The sequence below is a fragment of the Galeopterus variegatus genome, unplaced genomic scaffold (assembly GCF_000696425.1).
Source record: "Galeopterus variegatus unplaced genomic scaffold, G_variegatus-3.0.2 Scaffold2136, whole genome shotgun sequence".
Lineage (NCBI taxonomy): Eukaryota > Metazoa > Chordata > Mammalia > Dermoptera > Cynocephalidae > Galeopterus > Galeopterus variegatus.
This window is the reverse complement of record NW_007728247.1, coordinates 65,232-80,453: the sequence shown is the minus strand read 5'-3', so window position 1 is coordinate 80,453 and position 15,222 is coordinate 65,232. Positions and strand designations below refer to the sequence as shown.

Below are 15,222 nucleotides of genomic sequence, written 5' to 3'. Positions count from 1 at the left end.
TGTGTCAGGTCCAGCAGAAAGAAAATGTCTCTCTTCTACCATCTGAACCAAAGCCTGGAATTGAGCCCTAGTTACTGATTGGCCCTCGTGTAGGTCACATGAACCAATCACTATGAACCAATCACTATCCAATGCTGTGATCGGGTAGGCCCATGACAGATGTCCAACCCCAGATATTGGAGTGGGACCACCCCTCCAGAGCAGCAATGACCAAGCAAGACTCAGGAAGGGACATAACGCTAAGGAATATCAGGAAGTCTTTAGTAGGAGGAGAAATAAATGCTGTGCAGACTGAAACAACAGACTCCACGCCCAGCTCCCCAGCTAACGAGGGAGACAGACGATTACAGCGTAGTGTGGTAATGTCAGGGGAGTGAGCCCCGGGCACTTGCTGTGGGGGCACAGAGAGGGGTACCCAATGCAGACTAGGGAGGGGAGAGGTCAGGGAAAGCTTCCTGAAGGAAGTGGTGCCAGAATCACATCTTAAAGAATGAGTGGGAGTTGGAAGGAGCTGGCATTTATCTCTGTCAACTGTTTGGCACCAATTGGGAGCCAGTTATTGACTTAGACCCTGGGGAAATGGTGGGAAACAAGATGGACATAGTCCCTGCCCTCATGGACCTTCCCATTCCAGGGCTCTAAGCTCAGGAAGCAGCATGAACAAAAGTGAGGGGCCCCAACCTTTCCTAGCTCTGTGACCTGGGATAAATTAACCAACACTTCTGAACTTCTTCAACTGTAAATGAAGGCAATATTGCCCACGTCAGAGTGCCATTGTTAGGACCGAATGAGAGAGGGATGTGCAGTACCTAAAGTAGCACCAGTCCATGGCAGGGGAGAGCACCCTCCCTTCCCATCCACCCCACGTGGCAGCTGCTGCCTTCAATCTGGGAATCCACCTGTGCTAACTAGTCTCATGGAGGTCATGCTCATCCCCTGGCCCAACTGAATCATATGTTCTGAGGCAGTCACATCCCTCCCCCAGTGGGTGTTCATGGGACAATCATGGCCCTCTACTCCATGGCCTTTCCAGAATGTGGGCCTAGCCTTTCCCAGTGCCTCCCAAGCTGTTCACAGATACCCACAGCAGGCCACCATCTTCCTGGCTCTGCTGAGTCCCAGGCCACATGGGCCATCCCTGCAGGAACCTACCATGGGAGTGGATCTGCTCAGGCCTGAAATTCACTTTCCCTCATGCAGTCATGGGCAGTACTCCAGGGTCCAGGAAAAGCTCCCCAATCCCATCCCCACAGGGGAAAACTCCTGGGCACCCATAAAAAGGCCCTGACCCCTCCCTCCACCTGGCTCACCTGCTTGCCAGGTAGCCTGACTCCTGGGCAAAACCAAAGATGTAGCTTGGTCGGTGCTAGTCCCACCTGGCTGGAGGGGAGTGGGGACCCCATGTTCTCCAGCCTCTCCCACACTGCTCTATCCTTGAAGTCCCTTCCTTAGCCTTGGGCAGCCTGTGCCCCATGGGGTGGAGCCAATAGGTGACCCAGAAGTCATCATTTGAAAACAGCCTCTGGGAACCAGTTGCCTCTGGGCCTAGCTCCAGACTTCTACCTTCTGTCGAGAAGAAACCTGATTTATGGGGGTATCCCAGAGCGCAGCTCTCCCTAGCCTGTGGTGCCCCATGAGTCAGCCACTGCTACCTAATACAGGGACCCTGACCAGAGAGCCCAGAGGACTCCTGAGCTCCAAGGACCAAACGTCATCCCCAAGGGGTGATGTTTTTATTTGTGTGTTTGTTTATTTAACTCTCCTGGTGGTTCCAATGCACAACCAAAATCACATCGAGGCCTTCCCATTTCACAGATAAGGAAACTGAGGCTGCAAGAGGGAGAGACTCTTCCCAAATTATTGAGGAATTAATAGGAAGAACCCATCCCCGGTCTCCCATGCTAAGTGATAATGGACAGGTCATGAGGAGCTCAGATTGAGGGGAAGGATGGCTGGCTGCCTCGGAATCTGGAATTAGACAGGATCTGAATTTGGAAGCCACACAGTCACTTATTAATCTCTTCGAGCCTCAATTTCTTCATCAGTAAAATAGGTTAAAATCTTTCTGATAGAGTTGTGGTGGGATTAGAGAGAATGAGAAGTCAATCCTCCAGGCACAGAATGCCTGGCACATAGTAGGAGCTCAATGGCTGAGTTTCCATCCTTCCGTTTGTTTCTGTGATCTCACATGCTCCTTGCTACAGCTGAATGAGAGAACAGGACTAGGAGCCAGGACACACAGGTAATCCTGGCTCTACTCCTATCTTGCTGTATGACCTGGCAAGCCACCCTCCCTCTCTGGGCCTCAGAGGGCATTGGTGGATAAGATGACAGAGGGGGTTCTGAGAGCACTTCAGTCATGATCTCTCCTCATTCCAGGCCTTATGGCTCTGAGACACAAATAGATCTGAGAGCAGTGCCCCATGTGACCCTGGAGAGTGGGGAGAGAAGCAAGAATGTTGACACAAAGTCCCCTGTGACTCCCAAATTCAGCCCACAAGGGGAGCCAAGTGCAAGCCGGGAAGATTTCTCCAGATACAACTACCCCCTTTGTTGCAGGGCCAAAGTCCAGGGCTGAGATCTGTCCCCAGCAAAGCAAACTGGCCTTGCAACCATCAAGTGGCTGGAAAGGGAAAAAAAGCAGCGGGTCCAGAGGGCTAGGCCCCTGGGCCAGGCGGGTGCACCCTGCCAGGCTCCCCTGCCCGCATGCCCCAGCCAGCCCCACGCTCAGGGAGAATGCACCCTTTGTCCCCCATGGGCTCTTGTCTGGCTGAGGCTCTGGGGCTGGGAGGGCGGCCTAGGAGGGATTTCTGGAGTCCTTCAAGAAGCTTTCCCAAGGGAAAAGGACCGCAGGGGAGGGCTCTGGATGGGGACAGGGCAAGCTCCCCACTGCTGTGGAGCCAGCAAGGTCCTGGGTGTGGGGCAGGGGTGGGGCGGGGTCTCTGAGATCTCTCCCAACTCTCATCCTTTCTCCCAATTGCCCTTCCTCTCTCTCTTCCTTCCTAGCTCTCTCATGTTCTCTCTGTCTCTCCCTCACTGTCTCTCTATATCTCTGACTCTCCCCATCTCTGTCTGGGAGCCACATGTGTCACATCTCTTATGCCTGTTTGTCTTTCTGCCTCAGTCCCTCTCTCCCTCATCCCCCTCTCCCTGCTCCTCCCCCCCCCACCATGCTCACTATCTTTCTGTCCATCCCCACAGGTACAGGCTGTGGGTGGACAGCTGCTCAGAAATGTTTGGCGGCCTGGACATCTGTGCTGTCAAGGCTGTCCACAGCAAGGATGGCAGAGACTACATCATTGAGGTGAGGGATGAAGCAACAGGTCCTCTCTGCCCGGGCAGCCCCGGCAGGTGTGCCAGAGGGAGGGAGGCCAAGCATGCTGTCCAGCATGGGTCCTGCTCCTGGCCTGGGCACATGCAGTCAGGCCTCAGTGAAAGGCTCCTGGAGGCTTCCCCCCACTGCCCTCGTGTACCTCCTCACCCTGCCCAGGGGCTCTGAGCACCCAGGGGCTCTGAGCTCAGGATGTGAGGCTTTACAACATGCCCCAAGCTGTGGGCCAGAGGGTAAGGGAAGAGCATCAGGCCAGAAGTCAGCAAGATTCTGTCCTCTTGGACCTCTTCCATCTCCTCAGTGTCCAAGTGTGTAATATGGCTGTACTTCCATTGTCACCCTGCAGAGATTCCATCATTTGTTCATTCGACAAACTTGGACACATGGGTGGGGCTCTGGAGATAGAGCCTGGAACACAATAGATGTGGGGTTTGCAGGCTGGCAGAGATGAAGGCTGATAAACATGGAATGGCAGGATGCCAAAGGTTCGAAAGGGGGACAGCTGTTCAGAGGTGTTATTGAAGGGAAAGATGCAGGGAAATATCATTGTAGGAGAGAGGCTCACACAGGCTGTGGGTCCCAGAATCTCTCTCAAGACCCTCCTGCAGCCCACACTTCTCCAAATCCCGCTCTCTCCATGACTCGCTATGTCCCTCGTGCTCCCACAACCTCCTCTCCCCCAGCGTCTTCTCCATGATTTCCTCTATCCCACAATCCCCCTCCTTCCTCCATGATCCCATGTCTCTCATCCTCCACAAGCCTCCTATATTCGTCTGTTTCTGTGGCTTATAACAAAATACTTGGAACTGGGTGATTTGTAAGAAAACAAAATTTGTTGCTTACAGTTTCTGAGGCTGGGAAGTCCACAGTCCAGGGAACACATCTGGTGGTGGTGACAGTGACCCAGGGGTCTCACATGGCAGAAATGGTGAAGAAGAGAGAGAGAGTCTCTCACATGCTCTCATTTTAAAGTCCCCAGAACCACTCCCCTGACTGCCATTATTAATCCATTCACTACAGCATGGTCCCACAATCTAATCACCTCTTCAGAGCTCCACCTTTCAGTCATCACAATAGGACTTCCCACTCTCTCGACACTGTCACAGTGGGGGCCAAGTTTCCAATACCTGGAACTTTGGGGGACACAATTTAAGTGTCAATGAGTTTGGTGGGGGACATTCAATCCACAGCATTCCACCCCTGGCCCCCCAAAACTTATGTCCTTTTCACATACAAATATATTCATTCCATCCCCAAAGTCTTGACTTGTTTCAACTCAAAAGGTCCGATGTCCAAAGTCCCATCTGTGAAATCAAAACAAATTACACAATGCCAAGAAACAGTGGAGGGGCAAGCATAGGGTACAATTTCCCAATCAAAAGGGGAGAAATAGGCCAAAAGAAAGGGGTAACAGGTCTTAAACAATTCCGAAACCCAGCAGAGCAAGCATTAAATCTTAAAGGTGGCAAATCATGTACCTTGACTTCATGTTCAATGTCCTCTGTGCACTGGTGCAGGGTTTGGGTACTCAAGTCCTGGGGCATCTCTGATCCTATGGCTTCCCTAGTCTGAGGCTATGCTTCAGCTCTCCCAGGCTGCTGTTGCATGCTGGTAGCTCTATAGATCTGGGGTCTTCAGGGCAGTCCTGTTCCCATGGCTCTACTAGGCATGGCCTTGGTGGGATTTTTCTGCTACAACTCTGACCCCACATTTCCTCTTGGTATTGTTCTAGCAAAGGCTCTATGCGGTGACTCCGCCCCTGTGACAGATCTCTTCCTGAGCCCCCAGGCTTTTCCATACATCCTTTGAAATCAAGGTGGAGGCTCCCAAGCCTCCACAGCTCTGGCATTCTGTAAGCCTGCAAACTTAACACCACATGGACACTGCCAAGGCTTCCAGCTTGTATTTCTCAAAGCTGTGGATCCAGCCACACCTGGGGCCAATTTAGCCACAGCTAGAGCAGCAAACGCAGCTGCTAGAATGTTGTTGGTGGAAGCAGCACCCCAAGGTGGCCCTGGGCAGCAAGCCAGTGGAAGGTGCCTCATGCCTTAGAACATTCTGTCTCCCTAGGCCTCTGGGCCCGTAATGGAAGGGCTGGCCTCAGAGGCTTGTGCAATGCCTTCAGGGCCTTGCCCCCTTCTCTTGATAGCCTCTTTCCTTTGTACTAATCTTAGCACCATTGGATTTTTCTTCTAAAAATGCTCTCTGCTTCTCTACCACATGGCCAGGCTGCATATTTTTCAAGTCATTTTTTTTAGAAATCAAATTGTTTCTTTTTCCTAAATTAAAATAACTAACCTAAGACACTCATTTAAAAATCATGATTTAAAAGAAAAGCAGTTCTTCATCATTGTGAATTAAGTCTATAAAATTTATATTATAGTATAGAATACACTTAAGTAGAACATTATAAGTGTCACATCAGGTTTCAAAATGAGAAAAGATGAACATTTTGAAGTGGCATATTTCTTCTTCTGTTACCTACAAATATTACAGGTTTTGCATGAAAATATAATCAGCCATAAATGGCTTCCATGTTAATGATGTGCTTTATCTGGTCATAAAAGCAATTAAGAATCTTAGTTTTTCATCAACATTGCAATTTAAGTTGCATAACATTTAAATTATTTCTTATTCTATCACATGAGTATCTCCTTTACATAATTTGTGGTTTTCATAACAAAATGAGCTTTCTAAGAATTTTAATAATGTTATCATTACTATAGATATTATAAAATACTCCAAGACGATTAATAATCAAATTTTCCAAATCTTTACATTGTGCTTCCCTTTTAATTATAAATTCTGGCTTTATGTCATGCTTTTGCTGCATTTTGTGCCACTCAGCACAAGCTGTTGCAAGTAGCCATGCAGCTTCCTGACTGTTTTGCTGCTTAGAAATTTCTTCCACCAAATACCCTGTGTCAAAGCCTTGAAGTACCACATTCCATAAAGCTTTTGGGCATGAACAGAATGCAGCTAAGTTCCTTGCCAGTTCATAGCAAGGGTGATCTTTGCCTAGTTTCCAGTAAGTCCTCTCTCATCTACATCTGAGATCTTCTCAGAATGGCCTTTACTGTCCATATTTCTATCAGCATTCTGGTCACCACCATTTAACCACTCTCTAAGAAGTTCCAAGCTTTCCCTGGTTTTCTTGTGTTTTAAACTCCCACTAGTTAGGCTTTTTCTAGCCTGTTCCTCCAAATTCCTCCAGCCTTTGTCCATTACCCAGTTCCAAAGCCACTTCCACATTTTCAGGTATCAGTTATAAGCAACACCCCACTTCCCTGGTACCAATATTAGTCTGTTTCAGTTGCTTATAACAAAATACCTGGAACTGTGTAATTTGGAAGAAAACAAAACATATGCTTACAGTTTCTGAGACTGGGAAGCCCAAAGTCCAGGGAACACATCTGGTGGTGGTGACAGTGACCCAGGGGTCTCAAATGGCAGAAATAGTGGAGCAGAGAAAGAGATTCTCACGTGCTCTCCTTTTAAAGCCCCCAGTACCAGGCTCCTGATCCACTGTAGGCGTGGTCCTACAGTCTAACCACCTCTTCAAGGCCCCCCTTTCAATCATCACAATAGAATTCCCCACTCTCTCAACAATGTCACAGAGGGGGCTGTAGTGGATTTGGTGACCCCCCAAACTCATTGAAGCTTGAATTGTGTCCCCAAATTTTGTGCATTAGAAACTTGACCTCCAGGGCCGAGTCCGTGGCGCACTTGGGAGAGTGAGGTGCTGGGAGCGCAGCGACGCTCCCGCCGCGGGTTCGGATCCTATATAGGAATGGCCCGTGCACTCACTGGCTGAGCGCGGTGTGGGCGACACCACACCAAGGGTTGCGATCCCCTTACTGGTCACGAAAAAGACAATAAAAAATAATAATAATAATAAATAAAATAAAAGTAGTATATAAAAAAAAAAAGAAACTTGACCTCCACTGTGACTGTTGGGAGGTTAGGAAATCCTATTATGGCAATTGAAAGGTGGGATCTTGAAGAGGTGATTAGATTATAGGACCATGCTATAGTGAATGGATTAATAATGGTGGTTAAGGGCATGGTTCTGAGGGCTTTAAAAGAAGAGCACATGAGGGGTTAGTCTCTCTCTCTGCTCCACCATTTTTTGCTATGCAAGATCCCTGGGTCACTGTCACCACCACCAAGGCCTTCACCAGCTGTGTTTCCTGGACTGTGGACTTCCCAGCTTCTGAAACTCTAAGCAATAAGTTTCATTCCCTTACAAATTACTCAGTTCCAGGTATTTTGTTATAAACAACAGAAATGGACTAATACAGGGGCCAAGTTTCCATTACCTGGAACTTTGAGGGACACAATTGAAGCTTCAATGAATTTGCGGGAACATTCAATCCACAGCATCTCCTCTCCATGCTTCACTCTGTCCAGGAGTCAATCCACCTCTCTCTTCCATGACTCCCCCAGTCTCTCAGGCTCCCACAACCCTCCTGAGCCCTCCTCAATTCCCCTTGCCTGTTTCTCACTGTAACACCTCATGGCTCTCCTCTGCTTTCCCTTTAAAACACCCCTCTGGCCTCCAAGTTCTCCCTCCTCTCCCCAACTTCACATCTCCATGCTCACACCCCAGTGCCCCTTCGGCTCTCTCTTTCCATGGCCTTCTCCTCAAACCACAGTGGAGGGGTGGTGCTGACACAAGGCCAAGACACGTGACGGATGGCCCTGCCACTGCCCCTCCTCGGGGTGTGGGCAGCTAATGGGAAGCACATGGCTGGGGTGACCACAAGAGCCAGCCAGGCCTCCAGTCCCTCGTGTCTGGCCCACTCCCCAGGGACCCACAGTGCAGCGGGACTAGGTGACTCAATGGGTGGAAGCCCAGCCATGGGAGGAGGCATTCCATACCCGTGCCCAGGGAGTGCCTGCCTTGGAGGGGGTAGTGGAGTCCACAATGGATACAGTCTCTCTACCCTCCCCAGAAAGGCCAGGAAGCTCCACGAGATGAGTTGCATCTAGTATTTGCAGATCCAGTCCTGATCTGGAAAACAGCTCTCCTCTCAAGTCCAGGAATCGCTTTCCCTCTGGCCGCCACCATACCTAAAACCCCCAAGTAGCCCCTTCTCAAAGGAGACATTGAAGGAGCTGGGAACAGAAATGCTGACCTGCACAATCACTGCTTGGAGGAGGCAGTGCCTACCTTCCTGGGGATGCGCTGGGAGCTTCTGATCAGGGGTGAGGAAAGGGCCTTCCTGCCTGGGCACTGCAGCTCCTGAGACCCCACCTGGCCCTCCTGCCCTGCTTCCCCTCACAGGGACCACCAGATAGGAACACAGCTTTGGCACACACGCACTCATTCATTTATTCACTATTGAGCCACTACTCTGAGCGCCAGACCCCAAGGTGGACATGATAGAGCAGTGAACATGCCAGCAAGGACCCTGCCTCCTGGAGCTTCTATTCCAGAGAGGTGGCCAGCAATCCACAGATGAGGGACTCCTGGACTCCCCACCCCATGAGGCGCCCCCGTCCCCCGCACTAGCATGATCTCTGCCCCCATGAGCTCCTGCCTCTGAGCTTCCTCAATTTTTATTCTTAGTAAGAAAAAATCTGTGCCCGTGGGCCTGGGCTTCCAGCCTCCACACATTCAAAGAGTCGGGGGTGAAAGACCTTTCACATTTAAAAAATAATAATAAGGGAAAGTTGTGGGCTGGGACTTCAAAAAACAAGAAAATAACTTCTCCAAAATGTTGCAGAAAAAAAAAAAAAAGATGCCTTTTCAGATAAAAAATAATAATAAGGGGAAGTTGTGGGCTGGGACTTCAAAAAACAAGAAAATAACTTCTCCAAAATGTTGCAGAAAAAAAAAAAGATGCCTTTGCAGATTTTTTTTTTCTCTCACAAACATTATAGAGTTGTTTCTCTTGCTTTTTAATTTGGGGTGGGGTTGGAGGAGATGAGGAACTTGTTACCAGGAATGTAAAAGGTATTTTTCTTCCCCAGTAAGGGAAAAAAAGGCAGAAGAGATCCAAAAATACCGGTTTGTTCAGCCACCCCTGTGGTAAGAATAGAAAATTTGTGTAAAATGTTGGGTGAAGATCCTTGCAGTGAAATACTCAGGGGAAAAACCCTTGTACTTGTCTTCTCTGACCTGTCCAGGGAATGACATTGCTCACTGGAAAAATGTTTCTCTGGGGAGACCAGAGTGTCCACTTCCTTTGGCTGTGTCCGCCATGGGGATCCCAAAATTCTCTGACCTCAGGTTCCTTGTGTTGGCTGTTTTCCAGTGCAGGGAATGTAGGAAACAAACTGGAGAAGAAAGAGGTGAGCAGGGTCAGGGGGAGAGAGGACAGGCCAGGTGTAGGAAGCCTGTGTACATGTGGGACAGACTCCATAGTTACAACTCGATTCAGACAATGTTGACTGAGGGACTGGGATCCTGGGATGTCCCAGACCCAAGCACAACCCACAAGGAACTCAATCTGAGGCCCTGCTAGAATCAATATTCACATCCTCAAGTTTGCTTTTCAGCTTCCTAACCACAGTGGGTGCTTTTGACTCACAAGCCCCTGAAAGTCCCAGCTGGAAGGGTCTTGGCAGCTGCCAAACCCCTTAGTTTACAGTTGAGAAAAAAATAGGCCCATGTAGGAAAAGTGACTTGCCCAAGATCACAAAGGAAGTCCATAGCAGAACCTTGGCCTGGAACTCAGGTTTCCCCTTCCCAGTTCTTACAAGATAGAGCTGTTCCAGTGCTTGGGGGGAATTGGCCTGATGAAACGGAGAGACCAAGGACTACTAGCAATGTGTCCTTGAACTCGTCACTTCTTCGACCTTCAGTTTCCTCATCATTATGAGGATAATAATAGTACTTGCCTCAAAGAGTTATTCTGAGATTTATGCGAGATCATTCACCCCTGGTGTTTAGAACAGTACGTAGCACATAGTAAATGCTCAATAAAATATAGCACTTATTAGTATTCTTATCATTATGAGCAGGGCTTATTGCAAGGACCTCTCATTCCTCCACTCAACAGGTGTTTATTGGAGGCATACCTGTTTAACAGGACACAGGACCTATCCCTGACCTTGAGGTCACAGTCCGCTTATAGAGACACAGTAAACAGGAGATGACAGCACTGTGGGATAAGTCCTCCAATGGGACAACCAAAGTGAGGACAGTGGGCGTACAGATGCAAGGTGGCTCATCAGAGCTTGAGCAATCAGAGAAGGCTTCCTGGAGGAAGGGGCTAGCTAGGTGTTCCCTGAAGGAATTAGCTGGGTAGAGAGGGGGACAGAGGAAATGACCTGCATAAGGACCTGGAGGAGAGAGAGAAACTGGTGAGTCCAGAGCTTGGGAAAAGAGGAGACAAGACAGTGAGTTTGGTGTGGGGGAGGGGGGCGGTGAACACAGGTCGCTGGATTCCTACAGTAGAGGGTAAACAACCCAGCTATTTTGTCTGCCAAGGCCTGACACCACTTCAAGACCTTCTATCGCTGCCCGTGCATGGGGAATCACCTGGATCGTTGGCCTCTGTGACCTTGTGTCCCTTCCTATCTCTGGGCCACAGTTTCTTCATCTGAAAGAGAGCAGAATGGGCAAATATGATCCCTCAGACCTCCTTTCCATATAAGCACTTTGCTTCCTTTGAGAACAGCCTGGCTCCCTATGGAATAAGTTTCATTCCAGACCTGTGTCCTGCCAGGGCCCTGGAGAACAGGCCCTTCCTCTTCCCTCTTCCTTCTGCACCCGGGGTCAACTCCAGCCCAAGTCAATTTTTTGTCATCGTGGAGCCCCCACCTTCACTGGTTCTGGCTTCGTGGAAAGCCTTGACCTTTGGCCAAAGGAGAAGAGGCCAGCCCCAACCCTGGGAGGGGGCCCGGGTGGGAAAGGAGGGGGTGGAGACCATCTAGCTCCCCAAAGAAAAGTGCAGAAAAGGTCAGCAAAGGCTCCCGGCCCTCAGTCACAATGCTGCAGCCCAACAAATGTAGGCTGAATTGAACTGAATCCAGGAGTTGGTTTAGGCTGAACTGAAGGCAAATGGATGTCTCAGCAGGGCCCAGTCCCAGTTGGAGGCACTGAGCTGGGAGGTTGCATGGACGACATCACCATCTAGTGGTCACTCCTGTCCTGAGCCAGCGCTCCTGGGATGTGTTGCCCAACTGCCAGGCTATCCTGACATGGAGGACCCCCATCCCTCCTTTTTTTTTCTTTTCAGTTCAATATAATTCTACTCAACATAAATTTGTTCATTGCAGGTACTGTGCAAGGTGCTACAGATAAGAAAGTGTCTACATTCATTTCCTAGGGCTTCTGTAACAAAGTACCACAAACTGGGTGGCTTAAAAAACCGGAGTATATTCTCTCACAGTTCTAGAGACTAGAAGTCCAAACTCAACCTCTCGTTGTCAGGTCTACACTCCATGAAACCTGTACGGATGAACCCTTCCTTGTGTCTTCCTAGCTTCTGGTGGTTTGTCCAATTTGGGGCATTCCTTAGCTTGCAGCATCAACACTTCAATCTCTGCCTTCCAGAGAATGCCACGCTGCCTTCATGTGACATTGTCACATCAGCCCTCCTTTCTTCCCCACAGGTAATGGACAGCTCCATGCCCCTGATTGGAGAGCACGTGGAAGAGGACAAACAGCTGATAGCCGACCTTGTTGTGTCCAAAATGAGCCAACTCCCAATGCCAGGGGGCAAAGTGCCCTCGCCCCTGAGACCTTGGGTAAGACCCTGGGAAGCAAAGGAGACTTTGTAGCCATGAGAAATGCCAGGCTGGTTGGGAATGGGGAGTCCCTGGATTCAAAGGAGATACTCCCAGGAAGGACCCACCTTGGGGAGAAAGGAATGTGGTGTGGACAGAGGTGGGGCATGGGAGAGCTTCTATAGCCTGCTGCTGCTGAGTGATTTTAGGAGACTCCAGGGCGCTTCCCCCCTCCACCATCCTGGGGTGAAAATTCTTGTTTCAACTGGCCTTTAGGTATCTGTAGGCAGAGATTAGTGACAGTTGTCCCCTCCATGCCTTCCATTCCTGGGTCTGAGCAGGGTGTGTGTGTGCGCGCGCGTGCGGGAGCACATGTACATACACGCTTTTGTGTGCTCCCAGGGCACCAGTCAATAGGGACTATTGTGTCTTCCGTTTCCCCATCCCCCAAGCTTGTCAAGCTCCCACACAGCTCCTGCCTCCCACAGTCCCCACCATGGATTACCAGATCATTCTCCAAAGAATGTGCTAGCTCAAAACCTCCCCCTCTCCCCTCACCAACCTGCTTTCCCTGCAAAAACTAATCTATAATAGACATCAGAATAATGGTTATCCTTGAGGGGGTTGCTGGCTGGGAGGAAGCACAGGACAACCTTCTCCACAGGAGAAGTTCTATGACTTGATCTGGACAGTGGTTACAACAATGCATACATGTGTAAAACTTCAGTATGCCATGCACTTAATTAAGAATTGTGCACTTTACTCCATGTGAGTCTTACCTCAATAATAAAAGATCTTTGTAAATCCTGCCCTCCCACCCAGGATGTAAGTGGCTGTCATGATATCAACAGGCTTCTTTTCTCTTCCCCTGCTCTAGGCTCAGCAGACTAAATCAGCAAAATCCCCAGGGCAATCACAGCTGGGGCCTCAGCTAGGACAGCCCCAGCCACGCCCACCTCCACAAGGTATGACCCAGTTGAGCCACCAAACATCTCAGGGAGGATGTTGAAATGCACTGAGGGACCCACGTGTGATTTCCAGAAGGCACTCTAGATAAATCCATCTCAATACTTTATCCACAGAATATGCTCACTCACTCACTCCATATGCAGAATGAATGAGACTTTGAGGTTTGCTATCCCCTTAAAGTCAGGAAAGGAGGGAGGGAAATAGAAAGTAAATTTCATGAGTACCTAATATGTGCTAGGCACTGTGCTAGGGAATTTGCCTATTATCTCATTTTTATCCTCCCCACCGCTCTACAGTGAAAACATCGCTACAGTCGTCCCTCGGTATCCACGGGGAGTTGGTTCCAGGACCCCCTAGGCTAGCAAAACTGCAGATGCTCAAGTCCTTGATATAAAATGGCACAGTACTTGTATATAACCTATGCACATCCTCCCATATACTTTAAATCCTCTCTAGATTACTTATAATACCTAATGCATTGTAAATGCTATGTAGTTATGCTGTACTTTTTTGAATTTGTATTATTTTTTATTGTTGTATTATCTTTTATTTTTTGAATAGTTTCAATCCATGCTTGGTTGAATCCTCAGATGTGGCACCACAGATACAGAGGGGACAACTGTATTTCCTTTTTACAGAGGTGTGAGTTGAGGCTTTAACCCAAGGAGGCACAAGAAAATGGCAGGTTTATAAGTCTATCTTTTAAGATCTAGAAAGTGTTTATTCCTAGCATCTAGTAGTACCTGACTATAGATCTGTGAGTCAACTAGCTAGAGTGAGAAAGAAAGAAAAATGGAATATTATATATAACCTTGTCAACTGAAATTCTTCCTCAAAAATATTCTAGCATTTCTATATCAATGCCACCATTTATTAGAGAATGGATAAACTACTGACAACAAGATGAAAAGAAATCATGGCAATAGCTAAGTAACTTTCTCAAGGAATGTCAGCTGCTCTGGCATTCTCGAATGCAGGCCAGGGGAAAACCTGCCCCGTATCCTTTCTTGCAATCGAAGCTCTCTGGACACATTTGCTGCCCTAGTACCAGCTTGGAGTGTCAGCGCAGCTTTTCATCAAGAAGCCAGGGCAGGCAGTTTTTTCGGGGGGGTTTTTTTTTGGGGGGGTGCAGCTGGCCAGTATGGGGATCCAAATCCTTGACCTTGGCGTTACAAGGCTGAGCTCTAACCAACTGAGCAAACCAGCCAGCCCCCTTGCAATCTTTTAAGGATCTGCTTAAAAACCTATCAGAAAGAAGGCATCACTGTCATATCGTGACCTTCCCAGTCACTTTTATTAAAGCAATTACTCCTTGCAAAAAATTGTCCTTGGGTACCAAATGGCTTCCTCTTCCACAGGTCTTAGATAAAGTGGCCCATCCATCTTTCTTGTCTATGCTTCTTTTCCTGGAAAAGCAGAAAGTATTTAAGAAAATGGAAACTGCATAATTGCATACAACTGTGTATAAATGAATATTAGTATTCTTCTTCAGGCAGATATACAGGTGTTTGAATCTCAGTACCTTCACAGCCTTAGGCCAGTTATATCACTTCTCCGAGCCTCCGTTTTTCTCAGTGATTAAGGAGGAAATAACAGCTGCCACATTTAATGATGGGGAGTTGTCCATGAGCTAATGCAGGTTACGCAGCTAGCAAGGCGCCTGACAGAGGTTGTGCTGAGAAGATGTTAGTTCTGACTGCTGATAACTTACTATGAAGAATATTATGTGACTCTTACTATTGATAACTTATGTCTTTGTAATAATTCTAATATACGTGTTGCTCTTGATTATTATTAACAACCTTTCTAACTAACGCAGCCTCACTGCTCTCCTGCCTCGCAATAATTCCATAGTTATAAATGTTCAAAAACTACTTATTCATCGCCCTACCGGGCTCCTGGCTGTACTCTGCCCTACCTCCTCCTTTTCCCCAGGACTGATTTTTTAAAAACACATTTGAACAGAGCCCTTTTAAAACAGAGAACTAGGGGCCGGCCCGGTGGCGCACTGGATAGTGCGTCGCTTGGGAAGCGCGGTGGCGCTCCCGTCCGAGGGTTCGGATCCCACATACAGACCGGCTCCCGCTCACTGGCTGAGCGAGGTGCGGGAGCAACACCGAGGTTTGCAATCCCGTTGCCGGTCCCCGGTCCGGTACAGGGGCAACACTGAGGGTTGCGATCCGTTGCCGGACACGGAAAAAAGACAAAAAAAAAAAAAAAAAAAAAAAAAAAAAAAAAAAATT

General features: G+C 48.5%; 1 protein-coding gene across 1 annotated transcript in view; it reads left to right on the top strand.

The window, feature by feature from the left end:
- The window catches only part of SYN3 (synapsin III), a 138,262-nt gene that overhangs the window by 115,757 nt on the left and 7,283 nt on the right, over positions 1–15,222 (top strand). The window contains exons 6-8 of the mRNA XM_008580644.1: positions 3,202–3,304; positions 11,897–12,031; positions 12,888–12,975. Of these exons, the coding sequence (XP_008578866.1) occupies positions 3,202–3,304; positions 11,897–12,031; positions 12,888–12,975 (326 nt within the window). The remainder of the gene's footprint in view (positions 1–3,201; positions 3,305–11,896; positions 12,032–12,887; positions 12,976–15,222) is intronic.